Raw genomic sequence first — 20,197 nt, 5'->3', positions numbered from 1 at the left:
GCTAGGTTAAACCCAAGCCGGTATTACCCACATATTTATGTATGGTGACGATCAACCTAAATATGCCCCCTAGCGCACGATCATAGCGGTCGCGATTGTAACCTACCGACCCCCTCCCCGTCATGCTAGCCGTCTCTAGCGTCCACCTTCCAAACACCTATCTTTGCTAGCTCTGACGGCCTTCGTTGCCAGCTCCGACCGCATCATCTTGATGTCGCCACACATTCCGCCCACCACCGTTGCGAGTGTAGAAAACACGATTTAGTCTACTCGGATAATCTCCCGAGGCTTCGTTATCTCATATATATATGCACTTTGCGGTGCTAGCGTTTACAGGGAGAACTCGTATACAATACGGAAGACACTCAAGGTCATGTACGAGTCGGGATAGATCAAAGCCTATACGAAACTACATCGTATGTTTAACACCCTCCCTTAATCACAACTTCTCAAGTTGAGATTATGCTTAAATTGCTCAAAGCTACGAACTGGAAGCGGTTTAGTGAAACCATCAGCTATTTGATCTTTTGAAGGAATAAACCGAATTTCCAGCTGCTTGTTCATCACCTTTTCTCTCACAAAGTGAAAGTCAATCTCAATGTGCTTAGCTCTTGCATGGAAAACAGGATTAGCTGATAAATATGTAGCTCCTAAATTATCACACCATAAACATGGTGGTTGGGTCAGTTTAATTCCAAGTTCCTTCAACAAGGACTGTACCCAAATCACTTCAGCTGTGGCATTAGCAACAGACTTGTATTCAGCCTCTGTACTGGACCTCGATACTGTGTCTTGTTTCTTTGCACTCCAGGAAACCAAATTGGGTCCAAAGAAAACTGCAAAACCTCCAGTGGAACGACGATCATCTACACAACCTGCCCAGTCAGCATCAGAGAAGGCACTAACCAGTGTAGACCGTGACTTGGCAAACGTTAGTCCAACACCAGCAGTATGCTTGATATACCTCATGATGCGTTTTGCAGCAGTCCAGTGCAGAGTAGTGGGGGCATGCAGATACTGACATATTTTATTGACAACATATGAAATATCTGGTCTAGTAAGAGTGAGATACTGCAACGCACCTACCATGCTTCTGTATCTGGTGCTATCTTCAGGACCAAGCAAGTCACCTTCATGAGCGGAGATTTTTTCTGAGGATGACAATGGTGTAGAAGAACCCTTGCAGTTTACCATACCAACTCTTGCAAGAACATCTTGTGCATACTTTGTTTGCCTCAAAACTAGTCCATCATCAACCTTCTGAACTTCAACTCCAAGAAAGTAGTGAAGGTCACCAAGATCTTTTAATGCAAATTCCTTACTCAAATCCTTGAGTAGTGCATCTGTTGCAGCTTGTGAAGAGCTTGCAACTATGATATCATCAACATAAATGAGCATAAAAACAGTAACGCTAGCCTTGCGATAGATAAATAGTGATGTATCAGATTTTGAAGTAACAAAGCCAAAAGCTAGTAACTGTGAACTTAACCGAGAGTACCATGCTCGAGGTGCTTGTTTCAGTCCATAAATTGCTTTATCAAGTTTGCAAACATGATTTGGATTGTATCTGTTCTCATACCCAGGTGGTTGTCTCATGTAAACCTCCTCTTCTAGAACACCATGTAAGAACGCATTCTTGACGTCTAACTATCGCAAACTCCATCCCCTAGAAACAGCAATTGACAAGACAAGTCGAACAGTAGCAATTTTAACTACCGGACTCCTCATAATCTATGCCATAACGCAGCTTGAAACCTTTGGCTACTAGCCTCGCCTTATATCTATCAATAGATCCATCCGATTTTTGTTTAATCTTGTAAACCCAACGGCAATCAATGACATTGGTGCCCTGTCGTTGTGGAACCAAATTCCAGGTTCTATTCTTGATAAGAGCATCATATTCTGTATCCATAGCCTCTTTCCAATTTGGATCATTAAGAGCATCATCAAGATTAGCAGGTTCATCTGTAGTGGCTGACAAAATCCAGCGAACAGTGCCATCCTTATACTCTTTGGGTTTAACAATACCTCTCGACGCCCGTGTACTCGGCCGAGGTGGAACATTTGAGGGTTGCTGCGGTTGCTGCACAGGAGAAGCCACGGGAGAAGAAGAAACAGAAGATCCGGTTCCCCCGTCGCTGACATCAGGAGAATCTGGGCTGACAGCGCTGGACCCCGGAGTGGCCGCAGCGGATCCGGAGGTCTCCGGTGTGGCCTGATGCATGGCTCGGGTGTGTGCGGCGGAGTCAACAGGCGCAGAGGATCCACCCGCTGTCCTGCCTGGCGGGGACCGCGCGAGCGTGGCACCACGGGAATCGCTCGGCGTGCACGCGTCGTGGGCAGCCGACCCGGCCGCGGTTGCAGACGCTGAACTGCTGCTGCTGGTCTGCCCAGGGTGATGATTCGAGGCAGATTGAGTTCGCGATCCCGAGGAAAAATCAGCTCCGTGTTCAGCACTTTCTGAATCACTGTTTGCAGTATTTTGAGCAGCACTTTGCATAGAATCTTCACCCTGTTGCATCATTGTTCTGGCAAAAACCTGTGGAACCACACACGAAGGACTAGAGGAAGGATTAGTAGAGACATTAGTCATGTGTGTATCATCAATAAATTCTTCCCCATGTTCAGGATTGAGAAGATTCGGAGGAAGCAAGAGGATTTCGTTTTTAAGAAGAGCACCGGCATTAGGATGAAGTGTTTTGAAGGGAAACACAGCCTCGTCAAACACTACATCCCGAGATATATAGACACGTCCAGAAGATACCTCGAGACATTTGACTCCCTTGTGAAGAGGACTATAGCCTAGGAAGACACACTGTGTGGAGCGAAAAGCTAACTTACGCTTATTGTATGGTCGAAGATTAGGCCAACAAGCACATCCAAACACACGTAGAGAGGAATATTGTGGTTTAGTATGGAGGAGTCGATTGACGGGGGTGTCATTGTTGATGATTCTACTTGGGAGCATATTGATGAGGTAGGTAGCGGTGAGAAACGCCTCATCCCAAAATTTAAGAGGCATATGAGCATGAGCAAGAAGAGCTAATCCTACCTCAACAATGTGACGGTGTTTGCGCTCTGCAGAGCCATTTTGTTGATGTGCATGGGGACAATAGACGTGATGAGCGATGCCCTGCGTTTGGAAGAAACTATGAAGTTTGACATATTCTCCTCCCCAGTCAGACTGAACGGTCAAAATTTTCTTGCCAAGTTTACGCTCAACAAGTTTTTGAAAGTTGATAAAGGCATTGAACACATCAGATTTTTTCTTGAGAAGATATATCCATGTAAACTTGCTATAATCATCAATAAAGCTTACATAGTATTCATGACGACCAACAGACGCACTAGCAGGTCCCCATACATCAGTAAAAACTAATTGTAGGGGAGCTGTCGACACACTAGTGGAAACGGGATAGGGTAGCTGATGACTCTTAGCCCGCTGACACGAATCACATACTGACTCTAAAGTGGAATCCCTAACACATGGGAGTTTATTCTTGCTAATTATTTGGCTAACAATAATAGATGATGGATGACCGAGGCGACTATGCCACTTCGCTTGAGAGAGCTTGGCGGCGAAAAAAACATGCTTCTGTGATGGAGATGATGACACCAATGATGAGATAAGAGGGTAAAGACCACCAACGCATCGCCCTCTATGAATTATTTTCCTCGTGACCTGATCCTTAATCAAGAAATAGAAGGGGTGAAATTCTATGAAAACTCTGTTATCATAGGTAAAACGATGAACAGAGAGAAGATTTTTAGAGGCACGGGGAACATTAAGGATATTGCGAAGATGAAAATTCTGAACAGGGGTACGAACTATTGAATTACCAACATGAGTAATGTCCATACCTTGCCCACTCGCGGTGTTAACCTTGTCGTAGCCTCTGTAGTTGTCACGCATAGTCAGATTGTTGAGTTCACCAGTGATGTGGTGAGTAGCACCGGTATCCGAGTACCAGTTTGTATCCACGCCATAGGAGGCCGCATTAACCTCCTTGTCCTCATAGGATTCATAGTCTTCATCAAAGCGCCGCCAACAATCCTTGGCGGGATGACCTTCTTTGTTGCATATTTGGCACGTCACATCGACCCATGGTGTGGTGCGACGGCGGCCACGTCCTCGACCACGTCCTCCTCCTCTGGGCGCACCTCCTCCCCTGCCTTGACCATAGGGCCGGTCTTCACGGCGATCATCACGGCGATCCGAGCGACGATCATCACGACGATCACCTCGAGGCGCACCACGACCGCTGCTGAAGCTGCGGGAACGTTGCTGACGGGAGGCTAGGTTAGCCGTGGTCTCAAAATCTGTGGCTGGCTGATCTTGAAGCATAAGCTGACGCTCATCATAGGCATGGATATGAGCATAAAGATCGCTGAGAGACATGGGTGTTTTGTTAATGCCAATGGCAGCCACCAGGGAGTTGTAAGACGCACCCAAACCAGCAAGTATGTAAGAGACTTGTTCGTCTTCAGGGACGGGACGTCCGGCAGCAGCAAGCTCATCAGCAATTCGTTGCATCTTTGTGAGAAAAGCCGACGTGGTCAGGTTGAGCTTCTTTGTGTTCGCGATTGCAACCCGCAAATTTGTGATCTTGGATTGACTGACAGAGGCGAACATAGCTTCAAGCGTCTGCCAAACAGCGGCAGTGTGTTCAAGCCGGAGAACATGCGTCATGATCTCGGGAGACAAGAATTGGAAGATGTATTGGAGCACGGTCTGATCCCTCGCAAGCCACGTTGCGTAGTCAGGATTGGGGTTCGTTGTTGGCTCTTTATCCTTCTCGGCAGCAGCCTGGACCAGCGTCTTCGCCGGCGCTTCATCTGTTCCGTCTAGGAGCCCTAGAAGTTGGGCGCCACGGATGGCGGGCAGAATCTGAGCCCGCCACATTGGGTGGTTCGTCCGCGTCAGCTTGTCCGTAAGCGGGGCGCCGAGATTCAGCTGAGGATGACTCGACGAAGCCATGAGAACTACGCGGGAATCGCTTGTGCGTGCAGCGGCGATGGTAGAACCGGCAGCGGCAGCACGGCAGCCTGGGGATGTGTTTCTCGATCGATCGATCAGGTAGACGTATCAGAAGAGGGAGCTCTCGATACCATGTAGAAAACACGATTTAGTCTACTCGGATAATGTCCCGAGGCTTCGTTATCTCATATATATATGCACTTTGCGGTGCTAGCGTTTACAGGGAGAACTCGTATACAATACGGAAGACACTCAAGGTCATGTACGAGTCGGGATAGATCAAAGCCTATACGAAACTACATCGTATGTTTAACAGCGAGCGCCACGCCATAGGTCAATGTCAATGAGGGATGCTATCGCTCGTGCCCACCACCATGGCCAATGGTGCACCACATGAGGGATGCTATCGCTCGTGCCCACCACCATAGCCGGCCGATGGTGCACCACCACCAGGCGCCAACGAGGGACGTCGTCGACCATGCCATTGTCGTCGGTCGTGCCGATTAACACCTCCGAGGGCGTGGTACCAGTTCACCACTCACCGCTGATGACCGCCACCGTCGCTCATCCTGATCAACACCGCCGAAGGGTGATGTGAGCGAAGGGCCACCACTAATTTCGTAACTATACGGATCGTTCACGGATGGGTACGTACAAATTCAATTTGGTCATCGTGTTTCTACAGGGTTAGATATGTCTTACCTAATATTTAGTTAAGAGTTAATAATTCGATAATGAACATCGGGACCTTAGTTATAAATGGGTATGAACCGATCGCAGCCATTGTTGTCTTTAAGTTTGCGGTAGGGGGTGTACCCAAGGGGGGAGTGGTTTGCTAATTAATTATCTAAGGTAAGTAAGAATGGTGTTTGTGCGTATGTTTGTTTAGAGGCCAAAAATGGCAAAGATGTCACGTAAGCTACTTTAGTATAAAGTGGCATCGAAACATGTGTCATTTTAAGCAATGATAAGGAATTGTGTGCTCCTGGAGCAATGGCCACAAAATGATGTGTCACTTTGTCAAAATCCTCGAGGTGAGCAGGCGCAGAAGAAGGGAAAGTGGAAGTGAGACAAGCCACACTGCATAAGATCATTGATAAAACGAATTGAAGGAAGAAGATGGTACTACCTATCATCCGAGGGAGGAAATGGTATAGTAAGAACAACCCCACTTACCTTGATATGGCCCAGAATTAAGCTGCATTAATGTATAACTCCGATCTTAAATCCTGACGCAAGGATTCACAAAAAAAAAACACATCAACCATTTTAGCAGTGCGTCTAAATCTCTCGTACAACTATTTCGCTGGTTACTAATTAATGGGAAAACACAAAATTGCTCTTTTTAAGATTGAGGATGGTTACAGAAGTTATCGCTCTGAATTTAATCAGTGAGCGATGTCCTGGGTGGTCCGTGTGTTCCAATGAGATCGTCGTCACCGGCCGTCGGCACTGCTTAAGACCAGCGTCCCAAAACTCAAAGGGTTTGTGGGCGGCCCGTAGGTTGCCACAGGCATCCTCGCCGGCAGGCTCGGCAATGGTGCTTCGAATCGCAACACGTTCACAGCTTGCCTGATGGACGGCCTCATGCCGCGATCGGGGTGCGCGCACCAGAGCCCGACGACCATCACTTGCTCCATCTCCTTACCGTCGTACTCGCCCCTAAGCCGCTCGTCGGCGGCAACAAGAACCCCTCCACCGCCATACAATTCCCACACCCATTGAACCAGGTGGACGATATCACCATTTTCATGGACCACGGCAGGGCGCCGCCCGCAGGCGGCCTCGAGGAGGAGGACCCCAAAGCTGTAGACGTCTGACTCCACGCTCGCCCTGCCGGACAGCATGCTCTCTGGATCGAAGTACCCCAATGTGCCGGCCAAGCCAGTCGTGTAAGATCTTCTGCCGTCGTTGATAAGTCTCGCGAGACCAAAGTCGCCAAGCTTGGCGGTGAACGAGGAGTCTAGCATGATGTTGCTTGGCTTGATGTCTCTGTGAACCACGCGTTGCTCCGTCTCCTGGTGTAAATATAGAAGTGCTGAACCTACACCGAGCACGATCTCATACCTGAAAAATCTCAAAAGTATCACAATAGAGTGAGGAAAATGCAAGAGTGTCTCACGAGAAACGCTAAATTCATGCATGATTATGTGGAGTGGAACTAGCTTACGAAATACATACCTAACTGACCATGCCAGCACGCAGTCTGGTTTGTACAAATGAGTGTCGAGGCTAGCATTATGCATCAACTCATAAACCAGGAGCAGCTCGTCGCCGCCGTGGCACCAGCCGATGAGCTGCACGAGGTTCCGATGCCTGAGCCGACTAATGATGCTCACCTCGGAGACGAACTCCTTCCAGCCCTGTCGAGAGGTCTCGGATACCCTCTTGACGGCCACTTCTCGGTTCATGTCGCTCAGGAGTCCTTGGTACACGGATCCGAAACCTCCTCTCCCGAGCGCCCTGTCTTCGGAGAAGTTGTTAGTTGCAGCGGCGAGCTCATCGTAGGAAAGAGCTAAATACACCACGAGTCCCAATACTTGTACTTCATGTGCAGTTTAGTCCTAATAGTTGCAAAATGGGGTAAAGCAGTCCCAAAAGTTGTTCATTTGTGCAAAACTAGTCTTAAATGATTATGGTGCTGACATGTGGCATTAGGTCTTTTCGCGAAAGGCCCCCTTACCTTTTTCCTACACCATTATCTGGCCTACCAGATGCCTAACGCAGGTGGGTTCCACCTGTCAGGGTGGAGCAAATAAATAAAGCAAAACAGCGCTTCAGTTGGGATTCGAACGCACGCCAACAGGTCGTAGCCCGCACATGCCAACCGGCAGCGCTACTATTCCTTCTGAAATCTTCCAGACTAGTTACTTATTTATATTGTTTCTTTTCTGTTGGAGGGCCTTTGCATGCTCCAGCCGCCGGGATGAAGCTGGCTTACGAGCGTTGCTGCGTTGGTGTCAATGGGAAACCTTCATTAACTAGCATCAATGGCTGTTTAACTACAGAATTACCACACTAAAATCCTTAGAATTCATAGTATATTTTATTCCAAACCAGTGCACAACCAACAGCAGTAGCAACGCGAACACACTTCGTTTTCTTCATCAATTTTGATTGTTCATTCAGAAAAATGGCAGCATAATTAATGAAATCAGTGAAAAAGTGCCTTCCCTTTTTTTAAAATCTTGGCAGATATTTAGCACGAGAGGTCTTGTTTGGTTGGCCCCCCTCATAATTTTTTCCTAGCTTCGCTATTGGCACGTTCGCTCAAGCTCACGCTGGCATGACCTGGAATCGTTGGAGCTCGAGTACCTGGGGAAGGTGCTCCTGCATATCTACTGTGGCAAGGTCCATGTCCATGTCCCAGACAAGGTCCACATGTATGTCGAAGAGGCCGATACGCCCAGTGGAGGACCTAGGTTTTTGTGAAGGGTATGCCACACCAAATTTTTGACGCGCCAATTGATAATATTTTTTGTAGAATATAACATAGTTATTAAATAAAAAGAATTTTGGAATATAATTTAAAAAAAATTGGACACATGCATGGCCGACAAGCCATCCTACTATTGAACTAAATTCTCACGGTTGCATCCGATCCTAAACTTCTGAAGTATACGGCCGCCGCTGGATTGTTATTTCGGCAACACCAGAGGATACAGTTACTAAAATAAACAACAAATATACATAAATAATGTCATAGAAAATTACAATGAAATATAAAAAAACCACATACTTGACTACCGCGAACTAATTATCAGTTAACTAAATTATCAGCTAATGTTATACAACTAGCACATACTACTATACGCACTACTATACGCACTGTAGAGTGGCTCCAAAGTAAGCACAATAGCTAAATATTTCTTTAATTAATCATCATAGCTAATCATCATTACCATGTAGCTACGTCCTTGCATGGTTCATGGCCATTAGGCCTTAGGTAGACTACAGGCCAATGCAGTAATTAGCCAGACGGTCAAGTTTGGTGCTGAACGATGCATGGTGGCCAAAGGCCCAAAGCTAAATACTCCTGCAGCTGAACCATGCATGGTGGCAGGCAAAATTGTACTGCAAACTTATAATTAACCTTAAACTCTGAAATATGACAGATTGAAACGTTGGAGCTGATGGTTCACGCGTTCGTGGTTTGATTCCTAGACCGCGAGTTCGAATCTGGGGACAGCACAATTATATTTTATTTCTTTGCTCCCATCTGACAGGAAAATCGCCGGGGGGCGCCGGCTCCTTGCTCTAGCTCGTCCTCCACGTGTTCTCCGCGGAAGAGTGTCACTACCTTTGTGGGCCGTTGTTTGATTGTGTTCGTCATACCATTGTGTCTTTTTCGCCGGTGGATGATGAAGAGGGCCGAGATGCCGAGCGAAAGCAGAAACGCGCCACACACGCCAGCAAGCAGGGGTAGTTTCTGGCGCATCCAGCTTGAGGGACCACCACCTTCTCCATGAAAATGATGAGAACAAACATCAAAGTTACGCTTTTGAACTAGATTACAAATTTGATACTATCACAAGCTTATTATGAGGAATGGTTTCGTTGAATCTAAATCAAGTGGATGCCCTGCAGAGCGGTCCGACATCTCATACGTACGGGGTTTCAGACAGGGATAGAGGGCCAACATTGAGAGAGCTAAGAGCAATTAATGGAAACAGATAAGGTGCTGCCATGGCGTCAGCACAGGCCTGTGCGAGCATCTTGTACTGATGGTAAACAGAGAATTTTTGTTCAAAATTTTTAAGTTTTTTTCAGAAAAATATTCAATTTTTCTATTTTCTCATATTGATCATTTTTTTACTCTATCTGCATTTAATCTTATGTCAAATTATACTCATGGTCTAACTTCTCAATTTGTCACTCATCCTCACACTACTCCAACCCAAGCACGAATTAACTTCTCCGTTCCTTATCAATCCTATTAACCTTTAGACCGTGATATCAACTATTAATTATTTTTAATTAAAAATAATTATTTAAATAAACATCAATGATTGAGTAATAATAATCAATGATTGAGTAATAAGTCGGCCAGGGATGCATTTGGAAGCACTGGCTCAACATGACTCACCTTTGACTGTGAGGTAGCATCCCTCGCCAGCGGAGAAGCCGTCGCCGCCCATCCCCGCGACGCACGCGCACCGGTGACCCTCCGTCCCGCTCGGCGTTGCCACGTTGGAGCACGTCGCGTCCGCCGCGCATCGCTCGCTGCCGCCGGCGCACGTCCCGTTGAGCCACCAGCCAAGCTCCGCCAAGCCGAACTCCAGCGACGCTGTCCCCTCCGCCGTTTCCCAGAACAACGCGGAGCTCAGCATGTTGTCACATGTTGTATTATCCGCCTTATCCCACTGCAGGAAAACGCCCGCGGACGTGGCGTTCGGCGATTTGGAAGCGACGCACACCACGGCGCCAGCGGCCAACGCCGTCTCGTTGTCGCCGCACTGCGCCGTGCGCAGCATGCTGGACATGACGGCCGGTGGCACGGCGCAGGAGGTCGAGCTGGTCTCGCGGCACCCGCCACGGAGGAACAGGCCGGTGCGGGACGTGACGCCGTAGTTGGCCCCGGAGAGCGTTCTTCTGCCGTCGGGGACGCTCCGGCTGCACGACGACGGGAGGGCAAGGACGAAAGTGGAGGCGGTGGAGTTGAAGCCGAAGACGCGGTACGAGGTGCCGTTGTCTCCTCCTCTGGATGGGATGATCGGCGTAGAGGTGTTGACGTCGCAGGATAGAACGATGGGGCAGCCGGCGGAGAAGCCGAAAGGGTAGGGGACGATGGCGCTGCCGCACCGGCGTTGGCACCAACCGGAAGCTGCGGCGGCGGCGGAGTAGCTGGTTTCATGGGGAAGAAACCAAATGAGGAGGATGAGGGACGAGGAGAAGAAGCGCTGCATATTCGATCTCTCCGAGCAAAAAGAAGATGAGCCACGGCGTTGATCAAGTCTCGGTGAGTTTTGTAGCCACAACAAATCTACACCCATTTTCTCTCAGCTAGGAGTAGAAGATGACTATTCTTCAGCTCAGACTGCAGAGTAACCATGTGTGTCCTGGTCAGACACAGAATTTTCAGACCAATGCATAGAGGGACGGAGTGACCTGGACCTCAGGAATTTTGTCAGACCTTGATATGGCCCAGAATTAAGCTCCATTCATGCCACTTCGATCATAAATCCTGACCCAAGGATTTGCAAAAATCACAGCAACCATTTCAGTAGTGCGTCTAAATATCTCATACTCCTATTTAGCTGCAACGCACCGGCATTGAGCTATATAATAGGGTGTGTACAATGGTTACAAAAGTGGTCCGTGTGTTCTAATGAGATCATCGTCATCGGCCGTTGGCACTGCTTAAGACCAGTGTTCCAAAACTCAAAGGATTTGCCGGCGGACCATAGGTTGCCACAGGCATCCTGGCCGGCAGGCTCGGCAATGGCGCTTCGAATCGCAAAACGTTCACAGCTTGCCTGATGGATGGCCTCATGCCGCGATCGGGGTGCGCGCACCAGAGTCCGACGACCAGGACATACTCCATCTCTTGATCATCGATCCCACCCCTAAGCCGCTCGTCGGCGGCACCAAGGATCCCTCCATCACCGTACAAGTCCCACACCCATTGAACCAGGTGGACGACATCACCATTTTCCTGGACCACAGCCGGCCGTTTAGCGCAGGCAATCTCGAGGAGGACGACCCCGAAGCTGTAGACGTCTGACTCTACGCTCGCCTTGCCTGCGAGCACACTCTCCGGGTCGATGTACCCCAATGTGCCAGCCATGCCGGTCGTGTGCGATCCTCTGCCATCGTTGACGAGCCTGGCGAGCCCGAAGTCACCAAGCTTGGCGGTGAAGGTGGCGTCTAGCATGATGTTGCTCGGCTTGATGTCCCTGTGCACCACCCGTTGCTCCGTGTCTTGGTGCAGGTACAGAAGGGCTGAGCCTACCCCGAGCACTATCTCATACCTGAAAAATGTCAAAAGTATGACAGAGGACTTAGGAACCATATAAGCATACAGTGAACGAATGTGCGGTAAGCTTAAATGGTTAATCAACTGCGAAACATACCTAACCGGCCATGCCAGCACGCTGTCTGGTCTGTACAGATGAGTGTCAAGGCTGCCATTGTGCATCAGATCATAGACGAGGAGCAGCTCATCACCGCCGTTGTACCAGCCGATGAGCCGCACGAGGTTCCGGTGCCTGAGCCGGCTAATGATGCTCACCTCGGCGACGAACTCCTTCCATCCCTGTCGAGAGGTCTCGGACACCCTCTTGACGGCCACTTCTCGGTTCATGTCGCTCAGGAATCCTTGGTACACCGATCCAAAGCCACCTCTGCCGAGCGCCCTGTCGTCCGAGAAGTTGTTGGTCGCCTCAGCGAGTTCGGCGTAGGAAAATCGCTGTTGTCCGGAAGCCCCTTGCTCGAGCTCATTGTTCACGAGTTCACCGTGGAAGAGTCTTGCATCTTCCGGTGGCTTTTTGCCTGTCTTCGCGCTGCGCCTCCCCCGCCGGTGGACGGAGAACCAAACCCAGATGCTAACAAAAAGCAGGAACGTTCCGCAGCTGGCAGCCAGTCCAGTCAGTACTTGTATCTTACGGCCCTCCCAGCTTGATGCACCTTTTCACGTTATGAAAAATATGAAACATATTATAAGGAAGATATATGCATTTTGAATGGGAATCAGACAGAGAAAACAAGGTACTCCCCCGTTTTTTCTTAGATAAATTAATAGTATATTAAATCACAGAGATACCAATTACTCTGCAACAACTCTAAAACAAAAGAAAAGGGAAGATCCCGCTACAATCTCCAGAACCCGATTCTTCAAAAACGACGCACCCACAAAGAAATTAGTGCATAAGCGTCATCATCGTCCGGTCATAGATCTTAGGTTTTTATCCTAAAAAAATTCAAGCTCTCAAAAGAATATCTTCAACAAGACCATTTCCAGGCACAACCAATTAATAAGTTAGACATTGGGTTTTCACCCTGAAAGGTAAAACTATGTACTCCTCCTGTAATACCGCTCCCACTTGCCGATGATGCTACAAGGAGACAAAAATCATAGGGCAAAGTCCTCGTCGCCTCGAAGAGATTCGGTCCACCATTTTTAAACCTCATACCTCGTCCACCAAGAAATTTTCCACCAATGTCTCCAGCATGAAAATCAAGACAACAATACGGCTCATAATGTCAACAAACAATGACGCTTTGTGTTACGCCATGTGAAGCCGCATGTGATGAAACAGGGGTGCACACAACCGAATCTCATCTGATCTAACAATCTACATGCATCAACCATAGAACAAAGATCTCCGGCGGAGCCTTCAAAAACTTGTCAACGACTAGATCAATGAGATCAGGCATCAAGCAGAACATCTTCTTGGCGCGAGATCTGCCTCCTTTATTAGTCAGATCGGCAGGCCGGATATCTCAGTGGGCACCGCCGCCACCACCCAAACCATGTGGAGATGAGTAGATGAGCTACACCGAGCCCCCCGATCTAGCTATCGTGCCGCCCTCGTGGAAGTCCAGGGCCGCTGCCCCGACGTTCATCTTTGCCGAAGGAGTCGTGTCATCCAAGGCTGCCACGAAGTTCCGTCTGGAGATCCGGCCACGCGAGAAGGAGGGGGTTCCCGCCGCCATTAGTCGCATGAGAGGATGAGAGCCCGCCACGCAAGGTTGGAAAAAGCGCTAGGCGTAAGCGAGGCGGTTGGCATTCGCCTAGTGCCTAGGCGATGCTTAAGCGGCCTAGGCGCAGCCTAGGCGGGCATAGTTTATATCATAAAGTGTTTATATGGATTATTATATGTGAATAAATATTAATTTAGAGCATGTAAATGTGTAAATTTCTGATAACTACCTTTAGAAAAATTCCCATCTAGCTCAATCGTGAAGTATGGCATGATTTCTTATTGTGGAAGACAATTTCTTGGTTACACTGCCTAGACTTCCGCTTATGCCCTAGGCGAGGCGGTTGTCCATCGCCTAGTGCCTAAGCGTGCTTAAGCGGTCCCTAGGCGTCGCCTTGTCCAACAGAGCCGCCACGCCGCTATCGCGACGGTGGGAGCGGGGGCAGGGGAAGGGTGATGGCGGCTCTAGTAGTATCCCATGTTATCTCTATTAATAAGTTACGGGTCGGTGATGTTGGTAGGTCGAAAAAACCGATCAATTGTTGGTACATAAAAAAAAACGTTCGTCTGTCAAGCTGCCAATATCTGGCTTTCCTGGTTCGTTTCCATCGATCGGTCCCTGCCCGATCAGAAAGGATTTGATACGAACTCGATTCCTCCAAAAATCGAATCCCATAGAGACAACTCTGATTAATTTCGTGCCTCCTCGCCTAGGAAAATCTGCCCATATATAACCCCTCTCCTCCAGGCGTGATTCCAACAAAATTATCTGAAATTATGTTGCTGTACACAAACTGCGGTAACTACAACTATAGTGCGAAGGCTTCTTTCTTCTATGGCCAATTGAAAATACTGCAGGGTTGAGCATGATAAAAATAACAAATGCGGCTAGGACGCCTCAAGAATGAGGACATTGTGGGATAGCTAGGGTATATGGCTTGCTCGGTTGATCTTGGACTTCGAAGCATCAGGACAGAGGAGAAGGATGGCGCCAAATTGGTAAGAACCGATGAACCAAATACATCAAGCCTGTAGCGGCAACTCCATTAGGCATGTTACACCACCGATTACCCAACTCGATGCTCCAAATAAACGGGGTCTCCCCTATCAGGTAACTCCTCCGCCGCAATTTCTATTTATTTTTGTTCACATATTTCTTTGATTTTGGCGTGTCTTTTGATAATATGGGCTCTATAGAATGATAATGTGGACATGTACAGATAATAAATCAACTTAAATGGTTGTTGGTTATTGCTGTCGATATTGATGTGCAATGTAGTTATACATTGTTATGGTAAAAAAAAAGAACATGATTTTCAAGTAATTATTGGACCTAATTATCAACATGTACGTGTCACGTGAAAAATCAGGCTGGGTTAAGTTTAGTGCCGTGAACTAGGATGGTAACCTCTTTTAAAAAAAGATTTTAGAATATGTAAATAATTTGTCTAAATTTGTTAGGCCGTAGCAACTACACCTGGGCATTCCTCGGGCCGGGCCGGGTTTCGAGCTAGGCCTAAAAAAGCCCGAACCAAAATTTCCAGGGCCGAGCCCGGTCCAGCCCGACCTTCAGGCTTACAAATCGGGCCCGAACCCAGCCCAAACAGAGAAAAGCTCGGCCCGGCCGACAAGCCCGGCCCAAACTAGGCTTAAATCACGTTTTGTGCAAGCCCGGCCTGGCCCGGCGTTCGGGCTCCGAAATCAGACCCGAACCTGGCCCGACATGCAAGCCCTACCCAGCCCAGTCCGAGATTTTCGGGCCGGGCTGCCCACGCCCAGCTGTAGTAGCAACACACAGGCGATTGTGCTAGTAAGATATACTCCCAGAAACGTTTGTACTGGTGAGTAATGAGTACTGACCTGGTCGGTGGCAACCGTTACCGTCGATGAAACCATCGCCGTCAAACCCGTCCATGCATTCGCACCGGAACACCTCCTTCCCCGTGGTAGGCGCGACGAAGTGAGTGCAGTTGGCGCTGGGAGAACAGCGGCACTGCCCATCCACCCACCAGTGCAGCCCCAGCGAGCTCAACCGTAAGAGCATCTCCAGTCGCGTCCCCCAAACCGTCCCCAAAAGGGATTTGGGACGCGCCGGATAGAAAAAGCGTTCCAGCCGCGTCCCCCAAAGCCCTTTTTTGTCCGGCGCGTCCCTATACGGTGTCCGGCGCCCCGAGCCCGTCCCCGTCCCACAGGGGACGCTCCGGGGACGCCGGACACAACGAAAAGCGAGGCCAACCGACGCGGGCCCGACCCGTCAGCGGCACGGAAGGCTAAAACCCCGTCGCCTACCTTTGGTCAAGCGACGTTAATGGCGTCCCTGTTTTCCCGGGCGACGCAGGGACGCGTCTCGTCGTGCATGGCCGCGTGGCCGTCCGCGCCGGAGTTATTGCGTGCAACCACCCGCTGCCGCCGCCGTTTTAAGGCGCCCGCAGCTAGCGCCGCTCATCCTTCTCGTCGCCGCCGCCTCCCCTCCCGCATGCTCTCCTCGCCGCTCAAAAAATGTCGTCCTCCCGCAAGATCGCCGCGGCGAACGGCTTCAGACGCGGCAGCCTCACCGTGGCGGAGGCGTGGGCGCTGTACCGCGCCCGGTATCCAGTCCCGCCGGACATGCGGCTGCCAAGCAGCGGCGGCTGGAGGATGGCCGTGAACGGCATTGGCGTTCCGCCGCCGCCGAAGCCGCGCACGGACCAATGGTGGGACGCCGTCATGGCCCGGCGGGCTCAACTCACCGCCGAGGAGCGGAGGGATCCGACGTGGGCGGTCGAGAACAACGACGCCTGGTGGACGACGTACTTCAAGGCCAAGTACGACGTCGAGATGCACAGCACCGACGGGCTCATCGGCGGCCCCAACAGCTGGAACAAGGACGGCCGCGCCCTGTTCTGGGGCGTTCCGGGGCGCACCCTCGAGAACGTCATCCGCGGCCTCCTCAACGGCGCTCCGCGGCTGGAGATGCCGTCGTCGCCGCCGCCGTCTCCTCAATGGCAGCCGAGGAGGACGACGTACTCGTCCTCCTCGCACTCTTCTTCCTCGGGACCGGCGCGATCGACGCCGTCCTCGTCGTACCGGTCGGCGCCCTACACCGTCCCCAAACGGGAGGTCAAGGAGGAGCCGGCGGCGCCCGTCAACACGAGGCGTGGCGGTAGCGGCAGCGGGCGGCAGCAAGGGAGGCGCGGCGGCGCCCTCCTCATCCCGAAGCCGGAGGTGAAGGAGGAGCCGGAGGAAGCGTCGCAGGCGGCGCTCGCCGGCGGAGTACGAGCGGCAGCAGCGGCTCATCGCCAGCAGCGACGACCCCGAGGACTGCCCGGGGCTGCGGGCGGCGTTCATGGCGTCCATGGACGACAAGGACGCCTCGGAGGGCGACCTGGACGCGGCGATCGCCATGTCCATCCTCGACTCCGGCAAGCCGCCGGTGGACCTCACCGACGACGGCGAGGCAGGACCAAGCGGCTTGGTGAAGGACGAGCCCGTGGACGAGCCCGTCGACGAGCGCGGCAAGCGGGAGGTCGTCACCGACGAGATGTACAACTTCCAAGCAGTACTACGACGCCTCCGGCCGCCGCAAGCGGTTCTAGATTAGGTTTAGTTTTAAAGTTAGTCAAATTTCGTTCGAATCTATGTAAATTTGGACGAATCTAATCGAATCTACTTAAGTTTAAAATTTGCGAAATTTTGTTTGGGGGACGCGACTGGGGAGCGACGTCCCCCAAACGCGGCACGAACGAAACACGTCCCCCAAACGCTCAATCCGGCGCGGTTTGGGGGACGGTTTGGGGGACGCGACTGGAGATGCTCTAACGTGGGCATCGATTCATCCACGTAGCTCGTCGACGAGACCAGCCCGGCGCATTCCGAGCTGAGCACCTCATGCATGTTCAGAAAACGGTGGCCGCTGGGATTGTTAGCCGGAAGAGGCGCGATGCAGCGGATGGACTCGTTGGCGGAGCAGTGGGACGAGCTGCTGTCGATGGCGTAGCGTTCAGGTCGCACGGTGCTGCAGTAGATGACACGGGCACCCTGAGCTGCTGGGCTGCACGAGCTAAGAGCATCTCCACTCGTCTCCCCGACGAGGCCAACAGATGATTTTTTTTCCATCCGGACGGCGTAATTTGGCCCAGTCGCGCCCCCGGTTCCTCGTTTTCGTCCGGATTTGGGCCTAAATTTATCCGGCGATCCCACGCCATCCCCGGCCCCCCGGGGAGCGCTCGGGGAGTCCGGACGAAACGAAAGCGCGGGAAACACCGAGGAAACTTCCCGCGCGTCTGGTGGCCCCAACTTGTCGGCGAGAGAAACCGATCGTCGTCCTCATCGCATCGTCTTCCGCGCGTTGTAAAAGCCTGCCGCCGGTCTGCATTCGCCGGCCACGCGGCGAGTTAATGTCATCGTCTTCCGCGCACACATCGTCTTCCGCGCGCACTAAAGGCTGCCGCCGGTCAGCTCGCCGCGGACGCGTCGCATTCCACGCGTCATTAATCACCCGCGCCAGCCGCGCCTATATACACCGGTCCGCTCGCCGCGAGGCGTACCCCGTGCTCCACTCTCCCTCCACTCTCCCTCTACTCTCCCGATGGCGTTCTACGACGACGACGGCGCAGCCAACAACGGCTTCCCCGCCGGTCGCTCCACGCGTGGGAGGGGCACCTCCTCCACCAGGCGGGGTACCCCTGCCCGCCGGACACGAGGCTTCCCGGCGGCGGGTGGCGGCTTAGTGCTGGCGGCGTACCAATCCCACCGCCGCCTCGGGGCCACGCCCTCGACGTCGCCATCGAGGAGGCGCGGATGACCTTGATGGACGAGGAGCGCGCCGAGCCACGCCACCACCCCGACAACTACACGGCGTGGAACTCGTACTTCCTGCGGCGGTGGGAGCGGGAGCTCGCCTCCTACGACGGCCCGCCGCCTCCGCCTCCGCGCAACAACGCCGCGGGCCGCCGACGTTGGTGGAGCGCGCCGGAAAGGACGCTGGCGAACGTCCTCGCGCACATCGAGGGCGGAAACTTCCCGGTGCTCACAATGCCCCCTCCATCGAGGGCATCGGCGAGCCGCCGCCGGGGAAACGTCTGGCAGCCACGGCGCATGGCTGCCAGCTCGTCGTCTTCCGGATCGGCGCCGAGGTCATCCTTCGCGCCGGTGAAGAGGGAGGAGGCGACGTCACCTTCGACGCCGGTACGCGTCAAAAAGGAGCCGGCGTCTCCACCGCCGACCAGAGGGCGCAGCAGCGGCGCCCTCGTCATCCGCGACCAACCCTCCCAGTCTGGGCGGAAGAGGAAGGCGGCGAAAAAGGAGGACGCCGCGGCCGCCGCCGCAAACAGAGCTCGCCGAGGAGGAGGCGAAGCGCGCGGAGGACGCCGCCGTGGCGGAGGCGATCGCCGGGTCGCTCAACGACCTGGTGCCCGCCGACAACGCCCTCCCCGAGGACGCCGCCCTGGCGTGGTCCAGGCGCGACTGGGAGCGCGAGGAGGCGGAGCAGCAGCGGCGGCTGATGGACCTGGCCGCCGCACGCCGACTCGCCGCCCGCGCCGCTCCAACCGCCGCCGACGACGCCGCGCGCTTCCGCCGTCCTGCGACACCTCCATCCGGCGTCGTTGTCCCCTTCGTCGACCTCGAGTCCTCGGACGACGAATGGTACAAGCCATCCCCGGGGTGGGGAGACACCGGCCAGGGCAGCAGCTGCGCCGCCGAAGGGCGAGGACGACGGCTCCGACGACGGCGGCGACGACTACACGGTGTTCTACCGCCGTTTGGGCATGTAGAGCGCCGTGTTTTAAAATTAGCATTTGAATTCCCCTAGCCGAATTCGAAATATAGTCGAATTCGGCCTCTATGTATTAACTCCGCCCGTTTTAGTCTAAATATCATTAAATTTAGTCTATGTTCGCCCGAATTTAGCCGAAGTTTATCAAGTTTCCGTTTTTCAAACTCGCATCGTCGTCTTCGCCTGGGCACGCGGCTGGGAAACTACTCCCCACGCCAAATCTTCCTCCAATCTGGACGAAAATTTCGCCGGATTTGGGCGTGGGGAACGCCAACGAGTGGGGATGCTCTAACGACGAGGGTGTTCCCATCGTCGGGCGCGTAGTTGTTCGAGAAGAGCGCCGTGATGGAGGCGTTGAACGCGCGGGAGCAGTCGGGGATCAGGTCGAGGATGATCCCCCGAGCCGTGACATTACGCACGACCAGTCCCAGCTTGCGCGTGTCACCGAGCCACGGGACACCGTCGTCGCAGCCCAGACGTATCGTGCAGCCGCTGGAGAAGCCGAACGGGTAGGGGAGTTTCATGCTCCCGCAGCTACGCTCGCAGCTACCGTCGCCGCCGCCGCCCGCTCCAGCAGCTCGGCTTGCCGCGTGCAGCAGGACCACCACCATTGCCGCCAGGGGCAGCACCGTCGTGCCCCGCATATCACAGTATCACACGGAGACTAGCTTATGAGTCATGGCAAGCAAGTCAAGCGAGCAGGCTGCGGCTGCCTTTCTGCGCAGGAAGTGAAGGCGCGGCTGCAGTTGGCCGGGACGGATGGTGGTGTCCACTTACCCATTGGGCTCACGCAGCCCCTGTGGTTGTTTTCCATTGTAACTT

The 20,197-nt window shown here is 52.4% G+C and overlaps 2 protein-coding genes across 2 annotated transcripts; both read right to left on the bottom strand.

Moving 5' to 3' along the window:
• Positions 1–6,326: 6,326 nt before the first annotated feature.
• Positions 6,327–11,053, bottom strand: LOC124653925 (L-type lectin-domain containing receptor kinase IX.1-like). The gene is made up of 4 exons (XM_047192985.1): positions 10,083–11,053; positions 9,203–9,436; positions 7,160–7,493; positions 6,327–7,045 (listed from the first exon to the last, which is right to left on the bottom strand). Exons 1-4 carry the CDS (start codon positions 10,969–10,971, stop codon positions 6,415–6,417), a joined length of 2,088 nt encoding a protein of 695 aa, XP_047048941.1. The 5' UTR covers positions 10,972–11,053; the 3' UTR covers positions 6,327–6,414.
• A 126-nt stretch (positions 11,054–11,179) lies between these two features.
• On the bottom strand, positions 11,180–19,986 carry LOC124656549 (L-type lectin-domain containing receptor kinase IX.1-like). The gene is made up of 4 exons (XM_047195270.1): positions 19,669–19,986; positions 15,452–15,613; positions 12,052–12,587; positions 11,180–11,949 (listed from the first exon to the last, which is right to left on the bottom strand). The coding sequence occupies exons 1-4, from the start codon at positions 19,984–19,986 to the stop codon at positions 11,319–11,321; spliced, it is 1,647 nt and encodes a 548-aa protein (XP_047051226.1). The 3' UTR covers positions 11,180–11,318.
• Positions 19,987–20,197: the final 211 nt, after the last annotated feature.

Source organism: Lolium rigidum, chromosome 5, assembly GCF_022539505.1.
Source record: "Lolium rigidum isolate FL_2022 chromosome 5, APGP_CSIRO_Lrig_0.1, whole genome shotgun sequence".
Classification (NCBI taxonomy): Eukaryota; Viridiplantae; Streptophyta; class Magnoliopsida; order Poales; family Poaceae; genus Lolium; species Lolium rigidum.
This window is presented reverse-complemented; position numbering and strand designations above follow the sequence as displayed.